This window comes from Anneissia japonica, unplaced genomic scaffold (assembly GCF_011630105.1).
Source record: "Anneissia japonica isolate Jap-2015-1 unplaced genomic scaffold, ASM1163010v1 scaffold1883_len165119_cov152, whole genome shotgun sequence".
In the NCBI taxonomy this organism is placed as follows: domain Eukaryota; kingdom Metazoa; phylum Echinodermata; class Crinoidea; order Comatulida; family Comatulidae; genus Anneissia; species Anneissia japonica.
In genome coordinates this window covers 125,216-147,119 of record NW_022702141.1, presented here as the reverse complement: position 1 = coordinate 147,119, position 21,904 = coordinate 125,216, and the positions used below count along the sequence as shown (strand labels likewise).

Below are 21,904 nucleotides of genomic sequence, written 5' to 3'. Positions count from 1 at the left end.
AGATCATGTAGATAATGGATTAGACATCCCAGTAGGAATCGCTGTAATCTCAAATAAACCAAGAAGAGTAGCAGTAGCAAACCACAAATCAAACAATGTTAACATTTTTAACCTATTATAGTAGATAAGTACACTGTGCAATTTGATTCAAATTCTCATAAAAATAAAGTCACAGTAAATCATGTACTATGACTGTATACACATTGGCGGATCTGAGAGGGTCAGGGGGTCTAGACCCCCTTGGAAAAAAAAGAAAATTTTCAAGAACTTAGAAGTTTGAATACCTGGGCTATAGTGCAAAGTAAATTTGTCAACAAAACATAATATAATAATACAAATTAACAAATGTTTAATATGTCTGTTTATTATTGTTCAATAGTTGTAGTACTGATTAACTCTGAATAAATATCATTATTATTATTATTTTGATTTTCTTCACCTTTTGCTTTGTTAAGGGTCGTCACAACTGTCAACATCTTCACAATTGCACAAATCGTTATGTTCTCTGTTACCCTTCCCTCCCCTGTGATTACAAAAATATTGATATTGAAAAACAATTCTCCTTTTTTGTGAAATCAACAAAGTTTATGTGACTGCTTACCTGTACATACTTAAATGTATATTATATCCATGATTGCATTATAATTGATCATAAAATTCTATTATTTTAAATATTGCATATTATTTTGCATCAACATTTGCATGTATATGTAAAAGCGTACAAATTTGTTAACCCTCCCAAGCATACTGTCTGTGCATTTGTAAGAATTCTGATATTTGGGAATGACCCCTTGCAAACATACATACAGTATACAGTACTGTATTTTTATGTTTGTTAGTACGTTTAGGAGGGTGGCTGTATAAACCTTTATAGTTAACAAAATACAAGTAAAAATTACATGTAGTTTATTACAAAAGTTCAGTTTCTGGTGGATTTTTTGAGCTACACTTGTATGTAAATCTATTTCTTCTTTTCATTGGTGGCGTTCTGCACGGTTTAAAAAGTTGTTGTTGACTTGTGCTATGCACATTCCACTGCAGCAGTGGGTGTCACGTTGAGCGCTGGATGGGCCAAGAAGGTAATTCTACTCAGTCTGTTTATGATCTAGGCTTATAATTATGATGAGAATGTTTGTATTCCTAGGCCTATTAATTTATACCATGTTATACCTTAATTGCCGTACTTCTGTATTCTGTTACTACTTATATTTTAGTTTTCACAGAGTTTAACCGGAGAAAAAAATGAGCATTATTCTTTGGAGATTTGCTGTCGTCATGTATATTATAATTCCTGTTAATAAACCAATCTACTCCCGTCAAAACTTATTGGCTTGGTCTTAGTCTCTTTTTTCGTGTGTGTGTGTGTGTGTGTGCGTTGCCTGCCAATTGCTAGAAGAGTGCTGTAGTTACATAGTGTGAGTCAGTATGTGTGACACTATGTCTAAATACAAAATTCTGTCCTAAACTTTCCCATCTAATATTTCTTGAATAACATTTACTGCCCTCGTTACTTCATATTAGGCACATTACACATAATGCTCTGTTTTAAGCATTTACACAGCTGCTTCTTTGATCAAATGTTATTCTAGAATGTTCTATGTTAAAATAAGGAAAGGAATGGTAATTTATTACTACATACATACATACATACATACACACATACACATACACACACCTACACACACATACATACACACATACATACACACATTGCTACTACTCAGCATACGCTGCATAAAGCTGTAATAAACTGATTTTCGCATGTATTCATTAAAAGATGGGACACCTTGGTCGACAAACATTATGCTAGCACTGCTGTTTCTAGGAACATTCAAAATTCGACGCAATGCATTTTTGTAGCATACATTAAGAGATCTAATGTTTTTTTGACGGTAATCACACCATAAAGCAGCACAATACAAATTGATACAATATGATTGAATGAGACAGCATTTAACATCTTTAGAGCATTTCATAAATTTACGATTAAGAGAGTTGATTCTAATACACAGAGACCTATACTGTCTTTGAATATCAGCCTCATCACAACTATCGCATGTAAGAATGTGACCAAGATAAGAGCCTTTCTCAACATACACAAATGAAATATATATACATATATATATATATATATATATATATATATATATAATACATATATATACATACATACACTAATCAGATAATAAAATATAGATAAACGGCAAATCATCTTGCGTTAATGCTATGAAATCTGTGAGTCGGGAAAAAAGTTGGTTTAATTTTACCGTGTGCATGACATGATTGGTTAGTCCAGGGGTGGGAATAAAAATCGGTCGGAGGACCAAAGTGAATTTTTAATTTAACATCATCCTATCATTATTGTTACTAAAGGACTCATTTATTGTCATTCTCATCACTATTATTTTCCTTTCTTAAGTGGTTTGGCGAAGCGGGAACGGTTTGGTTTGCCAACCTCGAGGTTGAGGTTTTAATCCTCGCTGTGCATTTCATTTGTGTCCTTGAGCAAGGCCCTTTATCTGCATTGCTTCCACCCAAGAGTATAAATGGGTACCTGGTGGAGTTGCCTGTTCTGCGCCCTATGGCAGCAACACTTAAACATGTGAACCCAAAGACTTGGGAAAACAAAGCGCTTTGTAACCTAAATACCAAATAACAAGTAAAAGAAGTAGGCCTAGTCTGGCCCCTGTGGTCTCCCAGGTCTGTTCCTGCAGTGAACCATTAACATTTTCCAAAAGGAAGGGCAAACAATCATTTGTTAGGCTTATAAATATATACAGCAGCATATTTTCAAGTGTATAAGGGAGATAAGCTGTAGACAACACAAAAGGAGGTTAAATTCTACCAAATTTCTATTGTTAGCAACTCATGCATAGAATGGCAAACAAAACGGTTGGTGTGCACATACTGCTGACTTTGAATAGTGTGTAACTGTGTTTCATAATACAGTAAAACGATAAACTATGGGCAGTTCCATGTTGGTAGTTGTTAATATCTACTAGAGTAAATATTTTAATCTTTAAATTTTCAGAAGAGGACTTGTGAACTAGCTCTTTACTTTATTCAGAACACTTCAAGGTAAGGAATGTGTTGAAAGTTAACATTTATACAATTTAAATAAGGCAAAACTGTTATGTTCAATTCCATAATTAGGGCCACATTAATCTACAGGCGCTTGTTGTAGTGGATAATAAAGTTTAAAAAAAATTAAGCACTATATGGTAACTATCTATGCAACTCTCGTGTAGACATACGATAGAATTTGATGCAAACTTTACTGGATTTCTCATTAAATCGTATGGGAGAGATTAGTAGTGATCAACTGGACAATTGGAAATTAACATTCCCACATGGTTAGTTGACAGCTTTGATGCAAACGACTGACATAAGCAATCTGCCTTAAATTGAATTGCAACAAACAAGTCATTAAATCAGTGAAAAAATTTTTCTATAATCCAATCAGAAACTCCAAAATTATGAAATGACATAATACACACACCTCAATGATACTTGTTTAAGATACACCCCAATATCGGTGTACGGTAAGAATGGCTTACAAAATTAACTGTTGTGGACTCTCATTTAAAGTATTCCATTTGACCATACAACCGACTAGCATAATGTTACAATTCGCAGGACCCGATAGTTTTGAACAGCGCATAAATTTTGGAAAATTAAAGTACAGTAGAACCCCTCATTTACATACGGGACGGGCCAAGAGGTGTTCATAAAAATCATTCGTACGTAAAATCGGGGTTGTGTGAAATTCCTATGTATTTACACTACCGATATGCTAGGCTGGGCTGGGCTAGGCTAGGCCTAGAGTCTGGGCCTCAAATTAAATTTTGTTGGATTGAAGCCAAAACTCCAACTTGCACTCGAAAGAAATTCAAAATAACGATCATAATAATGTACAGTATTATACATACTTGTTAATGTGTATAGAAACTTTATTCTCTCTTTCTCCGGCAATATATATGCTCAAAATGGCCTGAAACATGCTCTAATTTAGTCAAAAAAGTTATTTTGAGTTATTAAAATTTTAATGCATACCATGACGCATGCTCAACTGTGACAAAAAGTTGACCCTAGAATGAAGTATACGTGTGTCAAGTTTTATTGAAAAATGCTTGCTTATGAGGAATTTATGATCAATCACAGAATTTCACAAAATGGCATGTTGATGACGTCATGTGACTGATGTTACCAACAAAAGCCGCATGCACAACTTCAGATGTACTGTATATCTATATTTTAGCAGAGTAACAAGAATACAGCCTGCAGCATTTCAGAGGAAAGCCGCAAACAAAAAATGGGGGAAAAGCATAAGAAGAGAGAAAGAAATTAATAAAATCTTAAGAAAGACAATAGGTGATACGGTTCAACTAATTAATTATCAAAACAAGGAAAACATTACTTAAACATCATCATAAAGTATAAACAAGCTAAATAAAATATTCAAATAAGATAGTATAATACATACTCCAAGTATCGAAATGCATGCCATCGTGTCGGGATTCAGTATTTCGACATTAATTATGTCATCATCACGAATATTCAAATTGTTTAGAATAAAGATCAAATGAACTGCATGAATTTGTCAACACTTGGTGCATTTGTTAAATCTCTCATTAAGATTATTCCATCAAATAGCACTAGGGTAGGTTAAACTTATTTTTTATATTTAGTTATTGGTTTTTCTGGAGCAGATTGATTTAGGAGTATCTTATTCACACCAGTATGGTTTGAGTATAGAACAAAACTTCAATGCTACATTTATTTTGTTATTTTAACTGGCAGTTCAAAAAACTGAATTACTACATGTTTACTTCTTGCAAGTTTGTATACAAAATATACAAAGAATTAAAAAAAGCAAAGAAATATTCAAAATAAAAATAATAAAAATTCAGGATATTAAAATTTTTGTATCATACTACAAAACCATCAGCAATGAGCTTGCATTTTTAAATTTTTTCTGTCCTTTATTTTATGATTAGTCTTCTTGTTATTTCAGGATTGAAAGAAAGAAAAAGATTGAAGCAGTAGCTGTATAGATGACTATGAGTATGGAAACTGGTGAAAGTAACTAAAGATTTCAGTATTTTTTCACCTTCCTTCTACTTTTGTGATCAAGAATTTCAATAGAATGTTAATTGTTTTGAAATATTTGTCATTTCAAAATATTAGATATTTCCTTTTGTTTACATTGTAGAAGCAAATGCAGCATATTTTGCAGATCTGAAGTTGGTTGTGTCAAAATGGTATGATGATCACATACCCATCAATATGCTGAAAGTTTTGTTCAGGGACTATGTATTAGATACAATTGCATTACATACGTCTTCTAAGACGATGGACTTAATTAATATGCTGGTGGGTTCTGGAGAGCTTGGTCCAACTGATCTCACACTCCTCTATGATACTATTAAGGCAACAAGACAATTTGGTCTGGTACAAGAAATTAAAAAGCAGATTTCCTCATTCCAAATTTTGGAAAATATTAGAGATGACGCAATTACAAAATTCACAGTGCATCGGCAAAGACTTATAAAACTGGGAATGGTGCTGACTCCAGGTGATGTAGAAACCATTAGTGGACTGTATGAGGAGAAACATACAGATAGCTGGAGTTTGATTATGAATCTAGAACATAAACGAATCATTTGTGAACAAAACATGGATGTATTTATTAGAAAGCTAAAGCAATATGAACTTTATCAAGCTGTAGGAGCTCTAACAGAAGGTATCTTTTTTATATCAATATAAAACAGGATATTTTACAATCCGTAAATGCTCGAGTAAGAGGTGCTCTCAAATAAAAGAAAAATTAATAATATAAACGTATATATTTCACGATGATGTAGGATCTATGATTCAGTAGGCCTCCTGAACTATGGGAACATGTGAGATAGGTAACATCGGAACGGGCATGGAAACTGCCACGCCAATATATTTTTAAGAGCGCTGCTCTCAAATAAGCATCGCACTCGAAGTCACCAAACATTTTATAAGCGCTGCATCACTTACTTGAGTATTTACGGTAGTTCATTTTTCTAGACTGTATGTAGGCCTATACATTGGTATAATTTGTTTTAATGACAAAACTAATTTACATAGCCACAATTATAGTTTTTGTGATAAGTGGATGATGGCCTATGTCAAGAGGTTTTACACAGAAGATAATAACATTTGTGTTTTTGAATGATAACAACTTCTTTTGTGATCTATGGATGGCAGTTCATGTCGGATGTGTAACCGGCAATTTATATAATTACCGAATACTTTAAATCTGATTCTATTTGTGTTAAATGTGTATTAGGGTGATTTATCACAAGAGAGCATCATAAATAAATTTTACGACTTATAATAAAAATAATAATAATAATGATAATTTATTATTATTATTATTTAAAATATGCGAGTTCCATGCATCTCCTTGAAGTTAAAATTTGCTTAACTACTGTGAGCTCCAACCATGATGGGGCAGTGGTAAGGTTATGGACTCTCAAGACATCAGCATTTGTTTGGATCACCTAAAAATGAGGGATCATAAAATGTGTCGGTCACCACCTAAAAAGTTTGAGAAGCAGGGATTTACCCTCATAAATCAAAGCACTAATTGTCAAGCATTTTTATTATCATTGTAATATTAACATTTATTAATAATCATCAAACCAATCATTTGAACTTAATTACTTTTTTCTTCTTCTCTGTTGTGGTTAAGCGCCTCAAGGTTGTGTCAACGTGAGGCGCTATATAAATCCAGAATTATTATTATTACTATTATCATAATATTCCTGTACAATACATTAGCCTATAATATTTGACAGACAGTGGCAGAGTCAGCAATTCAAAATACTGTAGAGGGGGCCCAGGAAGAGCATGAATTTGAAAACTGGCAACAGAATAGCAATACCATTGTTAATTACCATACAGATTAAAATTTCCAATCCACTTTGTGTTCTTAACACTCTGTGTTCTTAACAGTTATTTATGTAGTAATTATGATATTTATATTAATTTTTATAGTTTGCATTTCTTATTCTGAACATTTCTTTGCCTGATTTATGATTATACAAAATTAATAGCCTTTATTAAAATTTATTCACAATACGCAACAACCTCATCCAACATAATTTCCAAACGCTCATTTTCCTCCATATTTTTTTTAAACTGCTATTGACGAATTGCATTAATTCCTTGCATTATTTATTTACTTATTTATGTATTTCTATTTATTTATGTTTATTCTTTAAAAATGACAGACAACTAAGTTCAATGCTCTGTATTATATGTTAACTTGATACTTGAGCATTTAATTTTATTAGTACAAATGTGATTATTTAACCAAGGAATCAGAATTTCATTTATATACTGATTGTTTGGAAAATAAATATATAGGCTTGTGACATTTTGCTTTGAACTCGGACACCACTATAATTTTGTATATACTTTGCTAATTTCAGAATCACAGGGAGCAACAGGTATGGTACATCATGGTTTCCACCACTCAGCAAAAATCAGTAAGGTAAAAATGTTATTTTAATATTAAGGGCACTTGGATACAAATCAAATTGATTAAAATACTGACAACAGAGACATACTGAGAAACATGCTGGTCGGTGTTGGTGCAACTGTTATTAATATTGTAAAAGTTCCAATTTTCTTTGTTTGGCCTTTTTGACAGGTTTCATGTCTCCTGGGGGTTTCCATGTCATCCCATGGGGGTGAGTCGGAAGATGCATTGGGAGGGGGATGTCCTCCTCCTCAATTAGAATTTTTTTGAAAATAATAACCGGTAGACGCTCATACAGGGCCTCTTCAACAGTAATATTTCTATAAATAGAATGAAAAACTACACAGAGCTGTATGGAACTACATACAGACTGCATTGTGCGAGAGGCCAAAAGATGGCACGTTATGATTCCTTTCCTTTGCCGTTTTGCTGCGATCGTTCTTCCAATTTGATTGATTAAATCACTACAATTTGTGGGGCAATATATAGGCCTAGTTGGCAAAACAGAATGCAAAAATTGTTAAGGTTAATAATCCAACCTTAACAGGGAAAATTTTATTTTCGGCTTGCTCTCGCGGACCACATAACACACACTCGTGGGCCAGAGATGTCCTGTGGGTCACCAGTTGAGAACCCCTGCTCCAGTTAATTGCTTCAGATATTGAAGACATTGCACACATCGGGTAAACTTTAATACTAACTTTAAACATGTTTACAAATTGAGAAAAACTATAGTCAATCAAGATTTTATCGGTGATGAAAACATTTCAGAATAAAAATCAAATTGATAAATACCTTTATTTAGTGGGAATTATTAACAGTGGTAACACCAGGATTTGCCAGACGTGGTCTACGTTCCCCAAAAAACTTGACAATTTAGAGGTTTCAATGGCTTATTTAATTAATGACTTAGGAGTGTACTAATACGTAGAAAATACATACATATTTTTTTTTCCCCAATCAGGCTGGCCCTCTGGCTCCATCCCCCACTGGCGCCACCCCTGATTATTAAAATAAATTATCAGGTGAGTTTTTTGCAGTAGTGGGCAAGATAAACAAATAAATAATATTATGGGATTATCTAAAACTACATATAATAGCGTACACCATTCTATTTTTTATAGATGCCTGCAGGCAAGGTATTGCACACATTACAAGGAGGCAAAGATGAACACATTTTCTGTCCAATTCACTGTAACAATGTACTGGAGTTCTTCTGCTCAACTTGCAAGAAATCAGCATGCAAACACTGTGAACATGGTTTTTATTGTTTACGAAATAAACATGATGTGATTGAATTGAAGACTGTTGTATATGATGTTACTATTAAACCTAAGGAAATTCAAAAGAAATTGGAGGAAAAACTTGTTTCTATTGCTAAAGACAGATCTCACTTGGAATCTCATCGAAAATTATGCAGAGCAGCTATTGAAGAGAAGGAAATGAACCTTATCATTAAGATCCAAAAGAAAAGTCAACAATTACTTTCAGACCTTGAAAAAATATACAAAGAAATGCAAGAAGACATTGATAGTCAAGTTAAAGATATTAATGAAAAGCTGACTCGAGTTAATAATGTAACAACCTCAATCAGTACACGAATGAGTAAACCACAAGAAATAGAAACTATTGTATCCTATATGACAACTATCAATACTTTCAGTGACTTAAATGAATCATTTGATGAATCAAATATTACACCAAAGTTTATTGACTCTACCCAGTTGGATGATTTAATGAATACAGATGGCATTGGTAAAATCACAACTGTCCATGGCATGTACAAGGTTGATAAAGATGATGAAGTGATTACTGTCACTAAAGGACAACCACTTGTAGTGGCTGTATCAAGTCTAGCTGAGAGTGATCGATGTAAATTAGCTGGCACTTTAATAAAGAACTCATCAGGTGAAGAATCACCAACTGAGGTAGAATATCAAGGAAATGGAAAGTATAAAATAACAGGTAAATGCAATGTGGAAGGTGACTGGCAAATGAAGATTACTGCAGGAGAGGCACACATCAAAGGATCACCTGTAAATATTACTGTGGAAAAATTGGGACTTGTTCATACCATTTTTAACATACCAGATTATAAAGAGCATAGACAGGGAGCTAAAGTATCAGATGTTGTGTTAGATACAGATGAATGCATATTAGTATCAAGCTTCAGTAAAGATATATTAAAGTTCAATCAATCAGGTTCATTTGTTGGTAGGATAAAGGTGCAACAAAATGTGCAGGTCAATAGAATGCATTTAATGAGTGATGGTAACATGGTGTATAGTGATTTCCTACAAAAATGTGTTGTAATGTGTGATGATAATTTTAAAGAAATCCGCTCATTTGGTAAAGGAATATTGAAAGAACCAAAGGGCTTGGCAGTAAACAAAAAAAGAGTCCTGTATGTAGCGGACCAAGATGCTTACTGTGTGTTTAAATTTAACGTTGATGATGGTAGACTGCTGGATAAGATAGCTGGTTCAAAAGTTAGTAAAGTAGGTCAAATGTATCAACCACAAGATGTCACTTTAACTAGGGAAGATCATGTAATTGTTGCTGATATCAATGGCGGAATACAAATGTTTGATGCAAATGATAAGTTGATGAAAGTCGTTATAGGCCAAGGAAAGGAAGATGGTAAAGTAAGGGGTCCTTGTGGTGTAATCATGGATATGGATGAGAATATAATTGCATCAAGTAATCATAAACTACAATTATTTGATAAAAATGGTGTCTTTGTAGAACGAATAGATCATGAAGATGATGTATTTGTCCCATTAGGAATCACTGTAATCTCCAATAGACCTAGAAGAGTAGCAGTAGCAAACCATGGAGAAAACACTGTTAAAATCTTTAACTATTAAATTACTATAGAATTGATTTCAATTTTCATCAAAATGCTGTCAAAGTAAACATTTTGGTAACAAAATTAGTACACAAATAGACATACTATAAAATAATAAAATACATATCATCAAAGAGAATGTCAGTTAAGTCATTGAAGGCTTTAAGATTGACCCAACCCTTAATTTAAATACTAAAATATAGATGAATATATAAATTACCTCTTCTAATAATTACAACACAAAAAGAAAGGAAAAACAGTAAATTACTACCTTAAAATCAATTATATTAATTCACTTATGTTTTAGTATACAAGGTCCTAGCGGCTATAATATCACATTGTCGCAAATATTTTTTGTATATTTCAATTTTAACATGAAAATTTATGGTGTGGTTTGCACATCTTTAGTTGCATTGTATAGAATTGTCTGATTTATATAACATTTAGGCAGAATTTAATCAACTGGGTTTTGTGGTAACCATGTAAGACATTTAAATAATTATTAAATGATTTAGAAAGAATTGTACATGTTCTACATTACAATTTGTGGCAATCTAATGCTAAATATATTTAAGGTATTGAATTTATAAAAATTACAATGTGATATAAATGTAGACTTGGAGGAAATTCTATGTGTCTTTTTCTTTTTAAATAATATGAAATAATTTTGTTTTTTCTGTTCTAACCAATGGACAAAATTGTTAGTGTTTATTTATTACAGTACCCTAAACTAAATTACCATATATTAAATGGGAAAAAATAATATTTGAGTGAATTTGCTGAAGATTTATAGATATAAATGGAGGAAACATTTGCTTTTCCTTGCAGCTCCAAAGCACACAATTAATCAAATGTGGATTGCAGTTTAGAACCAGTGGCAAAACGAATCCGAATATACCAGCATAAAAGTACCCACAATACCCACCAAAATTATACTTACATTACATAACAACATATTACAATGAGGATATTTCATTGTCAGTGTTTATTATACATATTTAACATATTGACAACGTGCTGTTGTAGTTTCTTCACTAATTTCATTCACTTGATTCTAACATTGGTTAGTTGTACAGTAGTCCCTCTATTAACATGAACATGTTCACCAGGGTTTTCTCAGAAATATAACTCTGCTCCTATTGTACTTACCATACATGTTTTGTTCATTTAACTTGTTCACCCGGCGTTTGTTAAGTTTATTGCATCTTCTTCATCTGCATCCTCTTCTCTTGATCCCATTCAAACTATACACTTTTAAAATCATGTAACGAGGTGTTCTTACTATTCTTACTTCACTTATCAATTGATCTTTGTCTACTGTTGTTGATCCCCACCCAGTTTAAATCGGCAGTTGTTACTCTGATCTCAAAAAATGCATCACTTGACCATTAAAAAAACTCCCAAATTTCAAACCTATCTCTAACTTACCTTTTCAAGCCAAATGCATTGAGAGGGTGGTGTATTACCTGTTAATAGCGATATTTTGCAACTTTACGAAAACTATAATGAATGACCCATCTTCATTATCGTCAATTGCACCTCAAACATAATTAACAATACATATACAAACTGTATATGATCATTGATTCATTTAAAAGTTATGGATCCCCTAATTTGCGACAGATATGACACTGTATGTGATGGATTGACTGACAAATTGATTGACTGAAAAATGATTTGTTATCATTTTCGTAAACTTGCGAAATCTCCCTATTGTCCTACCTTGTAAACTGTAATCTCTTGGACCACCTTCAACCTGCCTATAAAGTGAACCATTGCACTGAGGCTGCCTTCGTCAGAATACTCAAAGACATCACAGTTGCCAAGGATCAAAAGTAAGCAGTTGCTTTTGTGATGCTTAACTTCGGCTGCTTTTGACACTGCTAATCTCCAAATACTTATTCATCATCTTCATTTTTGCTTTGGCTTTTTCAATCTAATTGCTTTAAACTGGCTCATTTCATACCTCAATAACTGCTCTCAATTCATTGAAATTAATAGTGTAAGGTCCACTCCTAAAGTCACTGAATTTGGTGTTCCCCAAGTGTCCATTTTTGGTCCCATTCTTTTTTCTCTTTTCATTGCCCTATTGTCCCAAATTATTAAAAACATAACATCTCCTATCATTGCTATGCTGACGATATTAAAATTTACATTCCATTTCAATTCATTCATTACTTCGCTGTTCAATGTCTTGGAAATTGTCTTAAAGATATCTAATCTTGACTCTAAAACAACCTTCAAAAACTTAACGAAAACAAATCCGAGTTCATTATTTTCTGCACTAATCACATCCGTAGTAAAATAACCCCTCTTTTTCTCCCAATTGTTTCGTCATTAATTCATCCCTCTCACCACATTTCTAACCTCAGAGTCAAACTGGATGAATCTCTTAACATGCACAACCATATCAGCTACTGTATATAAATAAATCAGTCATGTTGCACTCTCTCCATTCCCCGCACAACCTTTGAAACTATTGGCCATAAATCTTTTTCCTTTGCCGCACCTACACTTTGGAATTCACTCCCTGCACACATTAAAAGCTGTTCTTATGTTGCTTCATTAACGTAGACAAAACTCACCTTTTCCATCATTAATGTGCACTGTGCTTTTGATAATTCACCTTGGTCATTTAATTGATGCTTTATAAATTCTCATATTATTATTATTATTATTAAATATACAAGCGGAAGTTTTAACCCCCTGATCTTAAGGTTGTCATAGCCGTTTTAACTATCTTTATTAATTCTTAATTAGAAATTTATTTTAGGCGTAATCAATGACAGCAAAATATTTTCAACCAATAAACCACATAAGGAAATAATAAAATATAGACAGCAAAGCACCAAAATAGTTTCTTTCTACCACTTTTCTATTGTCTGCAACTCATGCATAGAATGGAGAACAAAAGAGATGGAAAGCATAAAGGTGGGTTAATATTACATCCTTAGTATAATGCTAAGTGTAGTTTTACCTACATTACACTATCTATTCTAATCGTTGGCAATACATTTCCTGAAGAGAACTTAGGAATTAGTTTTACCGGTTTACTTCTATTATTATTATATTCAGAATAATTCACGGTAAGTGTTGAACTTCAAAGGGTAACTGTTATATCGAATTCCAAAAGGCAATTACTTATTTATTTATTAAAACTTTCTTTATTCTGGATGGCACACTCAATGCGAAGGCACTGGTTTTCGTTGTGGTCCAGTTACAGTAAAAACATAAAAATACAAAAGAGGAAAAAAAAGCAAAAGGACTTAATTACAAAAATACAGGAGAGAACAATTAATTAAGAACTTTTCTAAAGTTATAAAGTTAAAGTATTTCTGAAGTTATTTCTAAAGTTATTACTCAATATTAGCCCCTTCCCTCTCCCCCTCCATCTACTGGAGATAGTTGTAGTGGATAGTAAAGCTTTCAAAAGGAAACAGAAACCAGACAACCAAAAGGGGTATACGTTCTGAGAGATAAAGTGTACACTACTTTTGATATTTATACTTTCTGTAATATTAAGCCAATCATTATGAAGTATTTTGGTAATACAATGTCTGTAATTTCGAGAGTTAGTAGACCTACATCAGAATTACTATCAATAGTAAAATTTCAGCATTGGAATTAATGATGTAGTTTATCTTTCCATCTAGGAGTATTGGAGTACCAACCAATCATACATTTTTAAGTCAATCCCATTCTAATCTTTGAAATTTTAAGGGATCAGTTAATGTCCACATTTTAGGCTATGTTCACACACACGGTGAAAGACTGGCTTAAGCCTGGCGTAGCGTACGCCTTTGTGTGTGAACTAGGCAGTGGCGTTGTTAAGGCCACTCACTACGCCACGTCCTTGGCGTTATTAACGCTACCTGCAGACCCCAGATTAGCTAACGCCACTGAGCTAACGCCAATGATGCTTGAATGATTTGACCACATTTTAAGAGATTGACCAATCACGATTGCAGTATATTAGCTACTTTGGTCTCTTTCCTGTGCTCTCTATGAATGAAATGGTAAAGAGGTTCTTTTTCTATTGCATTTTACTTAGTTATAATGTATATAATTTGTTGATTGTGTTTTGTAAGATATTTTAACCTATTTAGACTGTCTATTAAAACCTGCAACACCAACAACTGTTCAATGCTAGCTGAAAAATCAGAAGTAAAATTGTTCATTTAAAATACAATAATCATATAAGTTCACTTTGAACAATTTACAGATTTAAAAGTTTTCATGATACACTGTTACTTTTACTACAGTTAAGAACCCGTACATTATTTAAAACTGAAAACTATTCCCCCATAGGCCTATTATTAGTTTAACGAACGCCGTTTGTGTGAACACTTTGGAATTTTAATCCGTGGATTAAATCTTGAATAAAACCTACACACAATTTTATTACTTAAAAAGATTTATAATTTACATACAATAATACAATTATAGGCAAAATTATGTCTTCCACATTCAACAGGTAACAAACTGTAAACATAAGATTAGTACTGTAAAAATACAATAAAGTAATACAACATTCCTGATGATGACATAATTAATGTCGAAATATTGAATCCCGACACGATGGCGTGCATTTCGATACTTGGAGTATGTATTATACTATCTTATCTGAGGTTAATAGTTGACCTTTCGATAATACAACAAACTCTCAATAGAGTTTCAACCAACAAAATAGAGTAAAATACAAAAGATACAGTAGAGTAATTCATTAGGATTCTATTATATTTACAGATGGCAGCAGCTGACAGGTCATTGCCCACATTAGAAGAAAACAAAGAAGGAACAATTTATACCTGTCCAACTCATTGCAGAAAGGCACTGGAATTTTACTGCTCAACTTGCAAGATATCAGCATGTAAACAGTGTGAACATATATTTCACTGTTTTCAAAATAAACATGAGGTGATTAAAATGAAGATTGCTGTAGATGAGTTTAATCAAAATGCTACTGAACTTATTCAGATAGCTGCCGACATCAAATATAAATTGCAAGAAAATTTTGATTACATAATTAGAGATAGATCCCACTTTGAAAAATATCTGAAAACATGCAGAGCAGCTATAAAACATCAAGAAGAGACGCTAGTAAAGAAAATTCAGGAGAAAAGCAAAACATTGATGTTAGATCTTGAAAAGATATACAATGCAAAGATAGAAGATCACAATAGTAAAATAAAAGATCTTGATTTAAAGCAAAGTCAAGTACAAAATCTGAAGTCAGCAATTAATGCAATAATGAACAAACCAGAACAAACAGAAACTCTTCAATCCCATAAGACAACTATCAATACCATTAGAGAAATGGTTCTAAAAAGTGAATTTGATAAATCATTTCATAACATGAATATTATACCTAATTTTATTGCATTTACAAACTTAGAAGTGTTGATGAACAGCGAGGGCATTGGTAAAATCATAACTGTTGATGGCAATTACAAGGTTGCTAAAGATGATGAAGTAATTACTGTCACAAAAGGGCAACAATTTGTAGTGAAAGTATCAAGTGTGGATAAGACTGATGCATCTCAATTAGCTGCAATTTTAAAGAACTCATCAGGTAACAAAATACACACAGAGGTTGAATATGGAGAAAATGCAGATTACAAAATAATGGGAAAATGCAATGTGGAAGGTGATTGGCAAATGGAGATCATTGTTGGAAAGACACACATCGAAGGATCGCCTGTGAATATCACAGTAGAATCACTGGGACTTGTCCATACTATTGGTAATATATCAGAATATAAAGAACATAATAAACCATTTAATGTGTCAGATGTAGTGTTATATACAGATGGATGCATATTAGTATCAAGCCTCAGTATAGATATATTAAAGTTCAACCAATCAGGTTCATTTGTTGCTAGGATACAGGTGCCCCAACAGGAGGTGATTTCAATGTATTTAATGGATGATGGTCAGATGTTGTACAGTGATCACTTAGGAAAATGTGTTGTAATGTGTGATGACAAATTTCAAGAAATCCACTCATTTGGAAAAGGAATGTTGAAAGATCCAATAGGCCTGACAGTAAACAAGGAAACTAGAGTTCTGTATGTAGCAGATTGCGAAGCTCACTGTGTGTTTAAATTCAATGTTGATGATGGTAGACTGCTGGGTAAGATAGGTTCAAAAGGTAGTAAAGTAGGTAAAATGAATGTACCACATGATGTCACTTTAACTAAGGAAGGTTATGTTATTGTTGCTGACTTTGGAAACAACAGAATACAAATGTTTGATGTAAATGATAAGTTGATGAGAATTCTTGTAGGCAAAGGTAAAGAAGATGGTAAAGTTTGGGGTCCTTGTGGAATAACTACAGATATGAATGAAAATATAATAGTATCAAGTAATCATAAACTACAATTATTTAATAAAAATGGTGTCTTCATAAAACGAATAGATTATGAAGATGATGGATTAGATATCCCAGCAGGAATCACTGTAATCTCCGATAGACCAAGAAGAGTAGCAGTAGCAAACAGCAAACCAAACAATATTAAAATATTCAACTATTGAATATTTAACTATTGAATTTTAATTTTCATGAAAATAATGTCATAGTATATTTTGTTGCTTGCTAATAAGGAAACTGAAATGAAAAAGATGCTTGAGCTAGCTACTATCTTTGCAAAAGAGAGGAAACTTAATTTTAATTTTGACAAATCAAATATATTAGTAATTGGTAAACGTATAAACAGGGATAAACACTGGAAACTAGGAGATAGCTACATAATGGAGGCCGAATCATATAAATATCTTGGGGTAATTATTTCCAGAAATTTAAACGATCATAAGCAATTTGAAAATGTTTTAAAGAAAGGCAATAGTATAGTTGCAGTGGCGGCTCTAGGATATATTTTTTGGGGGGCTAAGTTGTCCAACAGGGGGGACTTGAGCTTGTAGGCTCGAGCTGGAAGGGGTTGAGAGGGAGTACCCCTCCCAAATGAGATTTTTTTAAAGAATATCAAACTCTGGATGGCCGAAAATGGCACTCTCAGACTGTGACAGACATGTGTTGGCTTGGTGTGGGCCTATTTTTATATGTTTTATGGTCTGACTGCCCGACGAGCTGTCAGGCGAGGGGGCTTGACTTGTCCGGTGGGGGGGGGGCTTAAGCCCACTGCCACACCGCTGGCGCCGCCACTGGTTAGTTGCCTACATTAAATCTCTTATAGATAATTTTGATAATTTTAATAGGGTTTATTACGAGGGTTGTATTATGGAGGACAATTGCCCTCCTTTCTTAACTATGGATCTGATGTTTGGTGTAGCATATATAAATCAGATATTGATAGATTAGAAAAACTTCAATTGCAAATGGCACGATATATCTAGCCCCTATGAATACATTATATGGGGAACTTGGATGGATACAGATAAAAACTATGCATGATACTTCAAGAGTTAAATTTTTTAATTGTTTAATTAGGATGGAACCGTATCGTTGGCCAAAAATACTCCTAAATGCAACAAATCAGTTTCAATGTGATCCAAATAATTTCCGTTTCAAATTTGTAAAATGTATTACAGTACTGATCTCTTTATTAAATGTGAATGTGAAGACCTTCTAGAACAATTATCTAATAATCAGGGCAACTACAATTACTGGGTTAACCATTATTAAAAAAAAGTAAATGAAATAAACAATGAAAACTGGAGAGAGGATAATGAAAGTAAGGCCTCCCTCACCGACTATTCATTACTTAAAGATACAATTAAATTAGAAAATTATCTATTAGATAAATTGGATTCGAAGGTGTATCATTGAAATTTAAACTTCGCTCCAAATACATTGCCCCTTGATAGTAGAGTTTCCAGATGGTCTGAAGACAAGAATGGCTTATGTACTCTTTGCAATACAAATAATGAAGAAGACATAAGACACTTCTTATTCTCTTGTCCTGCTCTCCTAAACATATGTTTAGAGAAGTTAAATAAACTTGAATATAAATGAAGTAGTCATAACATCGATGTTTGGGATCAATTTTTAAGTGCTAATATTGATATTAAATTAAGCTACGTGCTAGGCTCCATTACTCTTTCTATGACAAATGAAGTAGAGAAATACTTTGATGTATTTTGTAAAAGTTATGGAAAACGAGCGTGGAGAAAAAGATCTGAATTGGAGCACTTGCAAACTTTATCGTAGATTAAATATCTGTATTACTGTCTTTTCCTTTTTTTTTGTAACTAATTAATTTTGTTTGCCTTACATTATTGTTGAGTTTGTTGGTGGTACAGGTGGCCCTTCGAAATTTGTGACAGGCAAGGCAAGTTGTATTTCCTTCTATTTCTTTGTCATGTTTTTCGGGGAGCTACATGCCTCATCAGCAGCACTACTCACTTGTGTTTATTTCATTTTTACTTAAGATTCCCATGTTTTGTTTCGTAATTCTTTTTTCTTTTTTTTTTTTTGTACTTGTAGCTAAGAATTTTAATTCACTTTGAACGCACCAAATGGTTTTGAGTGCCACCGATCTAAAGGTGTATGTTCTAACATAGTCAATAGTCAATCCTGAAATTCCATGATAATGTTTTTACAACAAAACATGTTGGAACAATTTCATTTTTTTTTTTTTTTTGTACTTGTAGCTAAGAATTTTAATTCACTTTGAACGCACCAAATTATTTTGAGTGCCACCGATCTAAAGGTGTATGTTCTAACATAGTCAATAGTCAATCTTGAAATTCCATGATAATGTTTTTACAACAAAACATGTTGCAACAATTTCATCTGGTTGTTAAAAACAGTGGATTATGAAATTATTTTCAATCAACCAATGTTGTTTAAACTATTTAATCAACCAATGGTGTTTAAACTATTATTTAGCATTATATAAACATATTTTATACAGTACATGTAACAGTGGAATTATGACCTGTTATGATGTAGGGCATTTTAAAGACTAAAATGATAGTTTGTGGGTTCACTGATGTTTTGAAAATACAAGGCACAAGATGAACAGACACAGATTATTAAAACAACAAAATAAATTTCATTTGATTTCGAATACAGTAACAAAAGTCTTAAAATTAAAACCATATGTTACAGCATTGGGTGGGGGTCGATATTGATTTTCTTGTACGAGTTCAATATTCACACAAAACAAAACTGAAAGACGTCATGTGCACAACTTTATGGCCAGCATTAACTGATCATCAATTCAGCTAAAACATGCACAGTTTTTGATTTTTTATTGTTTATAACAATTATGAATTCAGACTGAATAATCTAAACAATTCTGCTTGTATACAGAATTTTTAGATATTCCATGCTGCTTGGTTCAGTATACTGGTAGATTTAAGAATACCTTGTTTTAACAATGTAAATATAATGTTTGCTTTGTTTATTTAAGAAAGTATAATACATACTCAAAGTATTGAAATACACGCCATCGTGTTAGGATTCAATATTTCAACATTAATTATGTCATCATCATCAGGAATTCCTGAAATATTGAATCCTAACACGATGGTGTGTATTTCAATACTTGGAGTATGTATTATACTTTCTTATCTGAGAATAATCAGTGGACCTTTCGGTTTTTGTTTATTTAATTCTTAATATTTCAACAATCTTCCTAGAGTAACCCATTCACTGAGGCTGATATTCAACTTGGTATGAGGTTCCCAATTGACCTTTACTGAGTGTCAATCAAACTTAACAACTGACCAATGAGAAGAGAATCAGGAATACGTGTGTGTCCTACAAACACGTCATGTGTTGTCCCACAAACACATGTGAGTGTGTATGATGGTACCATAAAAATAAGACACACAAGTTCCTCAGCCAACGCATTTGATTACGCAGTGTGCATTTTACTTCCTACATCATCATAAGATTTGTATCTAAATATGGTGTTATGTAGCTATTTTCAAATAATAACTTTAGATTTGTATAGTAAATTGTTTTTATTTAGGCTAAGAGAATAATATATGCTACAGGAATTGACTAATTAATGAATATCAATTACCTACATTTGACACAATCGCTGGTGGATATATTCAGACTACAGTATTAAATAAGTCTCTACACTTCATTGATGATAACAGAACAAAGATTCAATGTATGAGTGACTAATGAATAGATGGATGGATTAGTGCATGATTTATTAAACTATTTCACTGTATGTTTTCTGGATTCTAGATAACAACAAAATTTCATGTCATTACTATCTGTATTTGTATATCTGTATACTTCTGAAATATAGTTTAGTTTATTTGCTCTAGAATTTCAGATACATAAAATAAATAGAAAACAACTGGTTCACAAGCTTCTTAATTGTTTTACTACTCACCATGCACATCATGCAGAACTTTTTGTCAATATCAGCAGTACAAATACATGTATCTTAAGAGTGCCATCAAAGGTTCCTTAGGTATCTTGGCTGGTCAGATGATACCCACCTTAAAGACAGTGACTGCACTTGGCTGAGAGTCTGAAATAAAAATAATTAAATGAAATAGAAATGTTAATAAGACTTTCAAAATTTGGATTTTTTTATCGCAAATAATCCACCAAAAGAATCTGAAGATTTGTATGAGTCTTTATAGTAAATTTAGCAGTGCACCTAGAGATAGGCATTTAAAAAAAAAATTGTTCTGCATTCCTCAACATGCACATGGGGCCATACAAAAGAATATAAACAAAGTGTGCTTGGTGGCCACAAAGATGGGCCGGAAGGCCAAATTGAACGTTTGACTTAACACAAAGGAACAGGACAGGTAAATTTGGACGTTTTATGGCTTTTAGTTTTAGAAAGGAGGAAAGAAACAGACAAGGGCTTTCAATGTGAGTTTTACACAAAAATGTTTTGATTATCAACATATAATACATGCCTTTTGCTTAAAGACACAAGGAAATAATATATAAAAATAATACACGCAAGGAAATGGTAATGTTTTTTATTTCCACTCCTTTCCACTGAGTACAGGAAGGAAAACAGAGAACAAACACAACAGTATTATAAATATTTTAAGGTTTATTAAACTATAGCATTGAATTTACATTAATTGTCAGTCACCCCTTAAATTCTACAAGAAAGGGCAAACAAATAACCATTTTTAGGCCTGATTAAAGATAGCAAAATATTCTCAACCAATTAAACTACTGTACATAAGAAAATGATATAGATTCTTTATACCACTTTCCTACAACTCATGCATATATAAAAGGTTGGAATGCACATTCTACTACCTTAAAATAACAAAAAGGTGTGTTTCATACAATTAACTACAGCCTGCTAAAGTGAAGTTCCATTTTGAGTTGTCACTATCTAGATTAGACTTGCAGTAAATAAACTAGTGTTAAATTTTGTTCAGAATTACTTTACTGGTTTACTGTACTTCTAAATTATCAGGAAAGTTAAAGGTAAGTGTTAACATTAATTGAAGGAAATAATTGATATAAAATTCTGCATTCCATCCATTTGCAGGTCTATATTACAGTACAGGCCCTTTCTCTTATACACATCTAGATGTGTATAAGAGACAGGCATTGGGTGGGGGTCGATATTGATTTT

General features: G+C 32.7%; 2 protein-coding genes across 2 annotated transcripts; both read left to right on the top strand.

Moving 5' to 3' along the window:
* The first annotated feature begins 2,688 nt into the window (after positions 1-2,688).
* LOC117103805 (tripartite motif-containing protein 2-like) lies at positions 2,689-11,467 on the top strand. The gene is made up of 5 exons (XM_033244429.1): positions 2,689-3,078; positions 5,015-5,082; positions 5,213-5,743; positions 7,467-7,528; positions 8,641-11,467. Exons 2-5 carry the CDS (start codon positions 5,055-5,057, stop codon positions 10,381-10,383), a joined length of 2,364 nt encoding a protein of 787 aa, XP_033100320.1. The 5' UTR covers positions 2,689-3,078; positions 5,015-5,054; the 3' UTR covers positions 10,384-11,467.
* A 1,877-nt stretch (positions 11,468-13,344) lies between these two features.
* On the top strand, positions 13,345-17,238 carry LOC117103806 (tripartite motif-containing protein 2-like). Its single transcript, XM_033244430.1, has 2 exons — positions 13,345-13,450; positions 15,111-17,238. Exon 2 carries the CDS (start codon positions 15,111-15,113, stop codon positions 16,896-16,898), a length of 1,788 nt encoding a protein of 595 aa, XP_033100321.1. The 5' UTR covers positions 13,345-13,450; the 3' UTR covers positions 16,899-17,238.
* The last annotated feature ends 4,666 nt before the right edge of the window (positions 17,239-21,904 follow it).

Coding starts and splice junctions, on each gene's coding strand:
- LOC117103805 (XM_033244429.1), top strand. CDS start 5,055: ATGACTATGAGTATGGAAACTGGTGAAA. Junction 5,083..5,212: donor GAGTATGGAAACTGGTGAAA/GTAACTAAAGAT, acceptor TTTACATTGTAG/AAGCAAATGCAGCATATTTT. Junction 7,529..8,640: donor ACTCAGCAAAAATCAGTAAG/GTAAAAATGTTA, acceptor TATTTTTTATAG/ATGCCTGCAGGCAAGGTATT.
- LOC117103806 (XM_033244430.1), top strand. CDS start 15,111: ATGGCAGCAGCTGACAGGTCATTGCCCACATTAGAAGAAAACAAAGAA.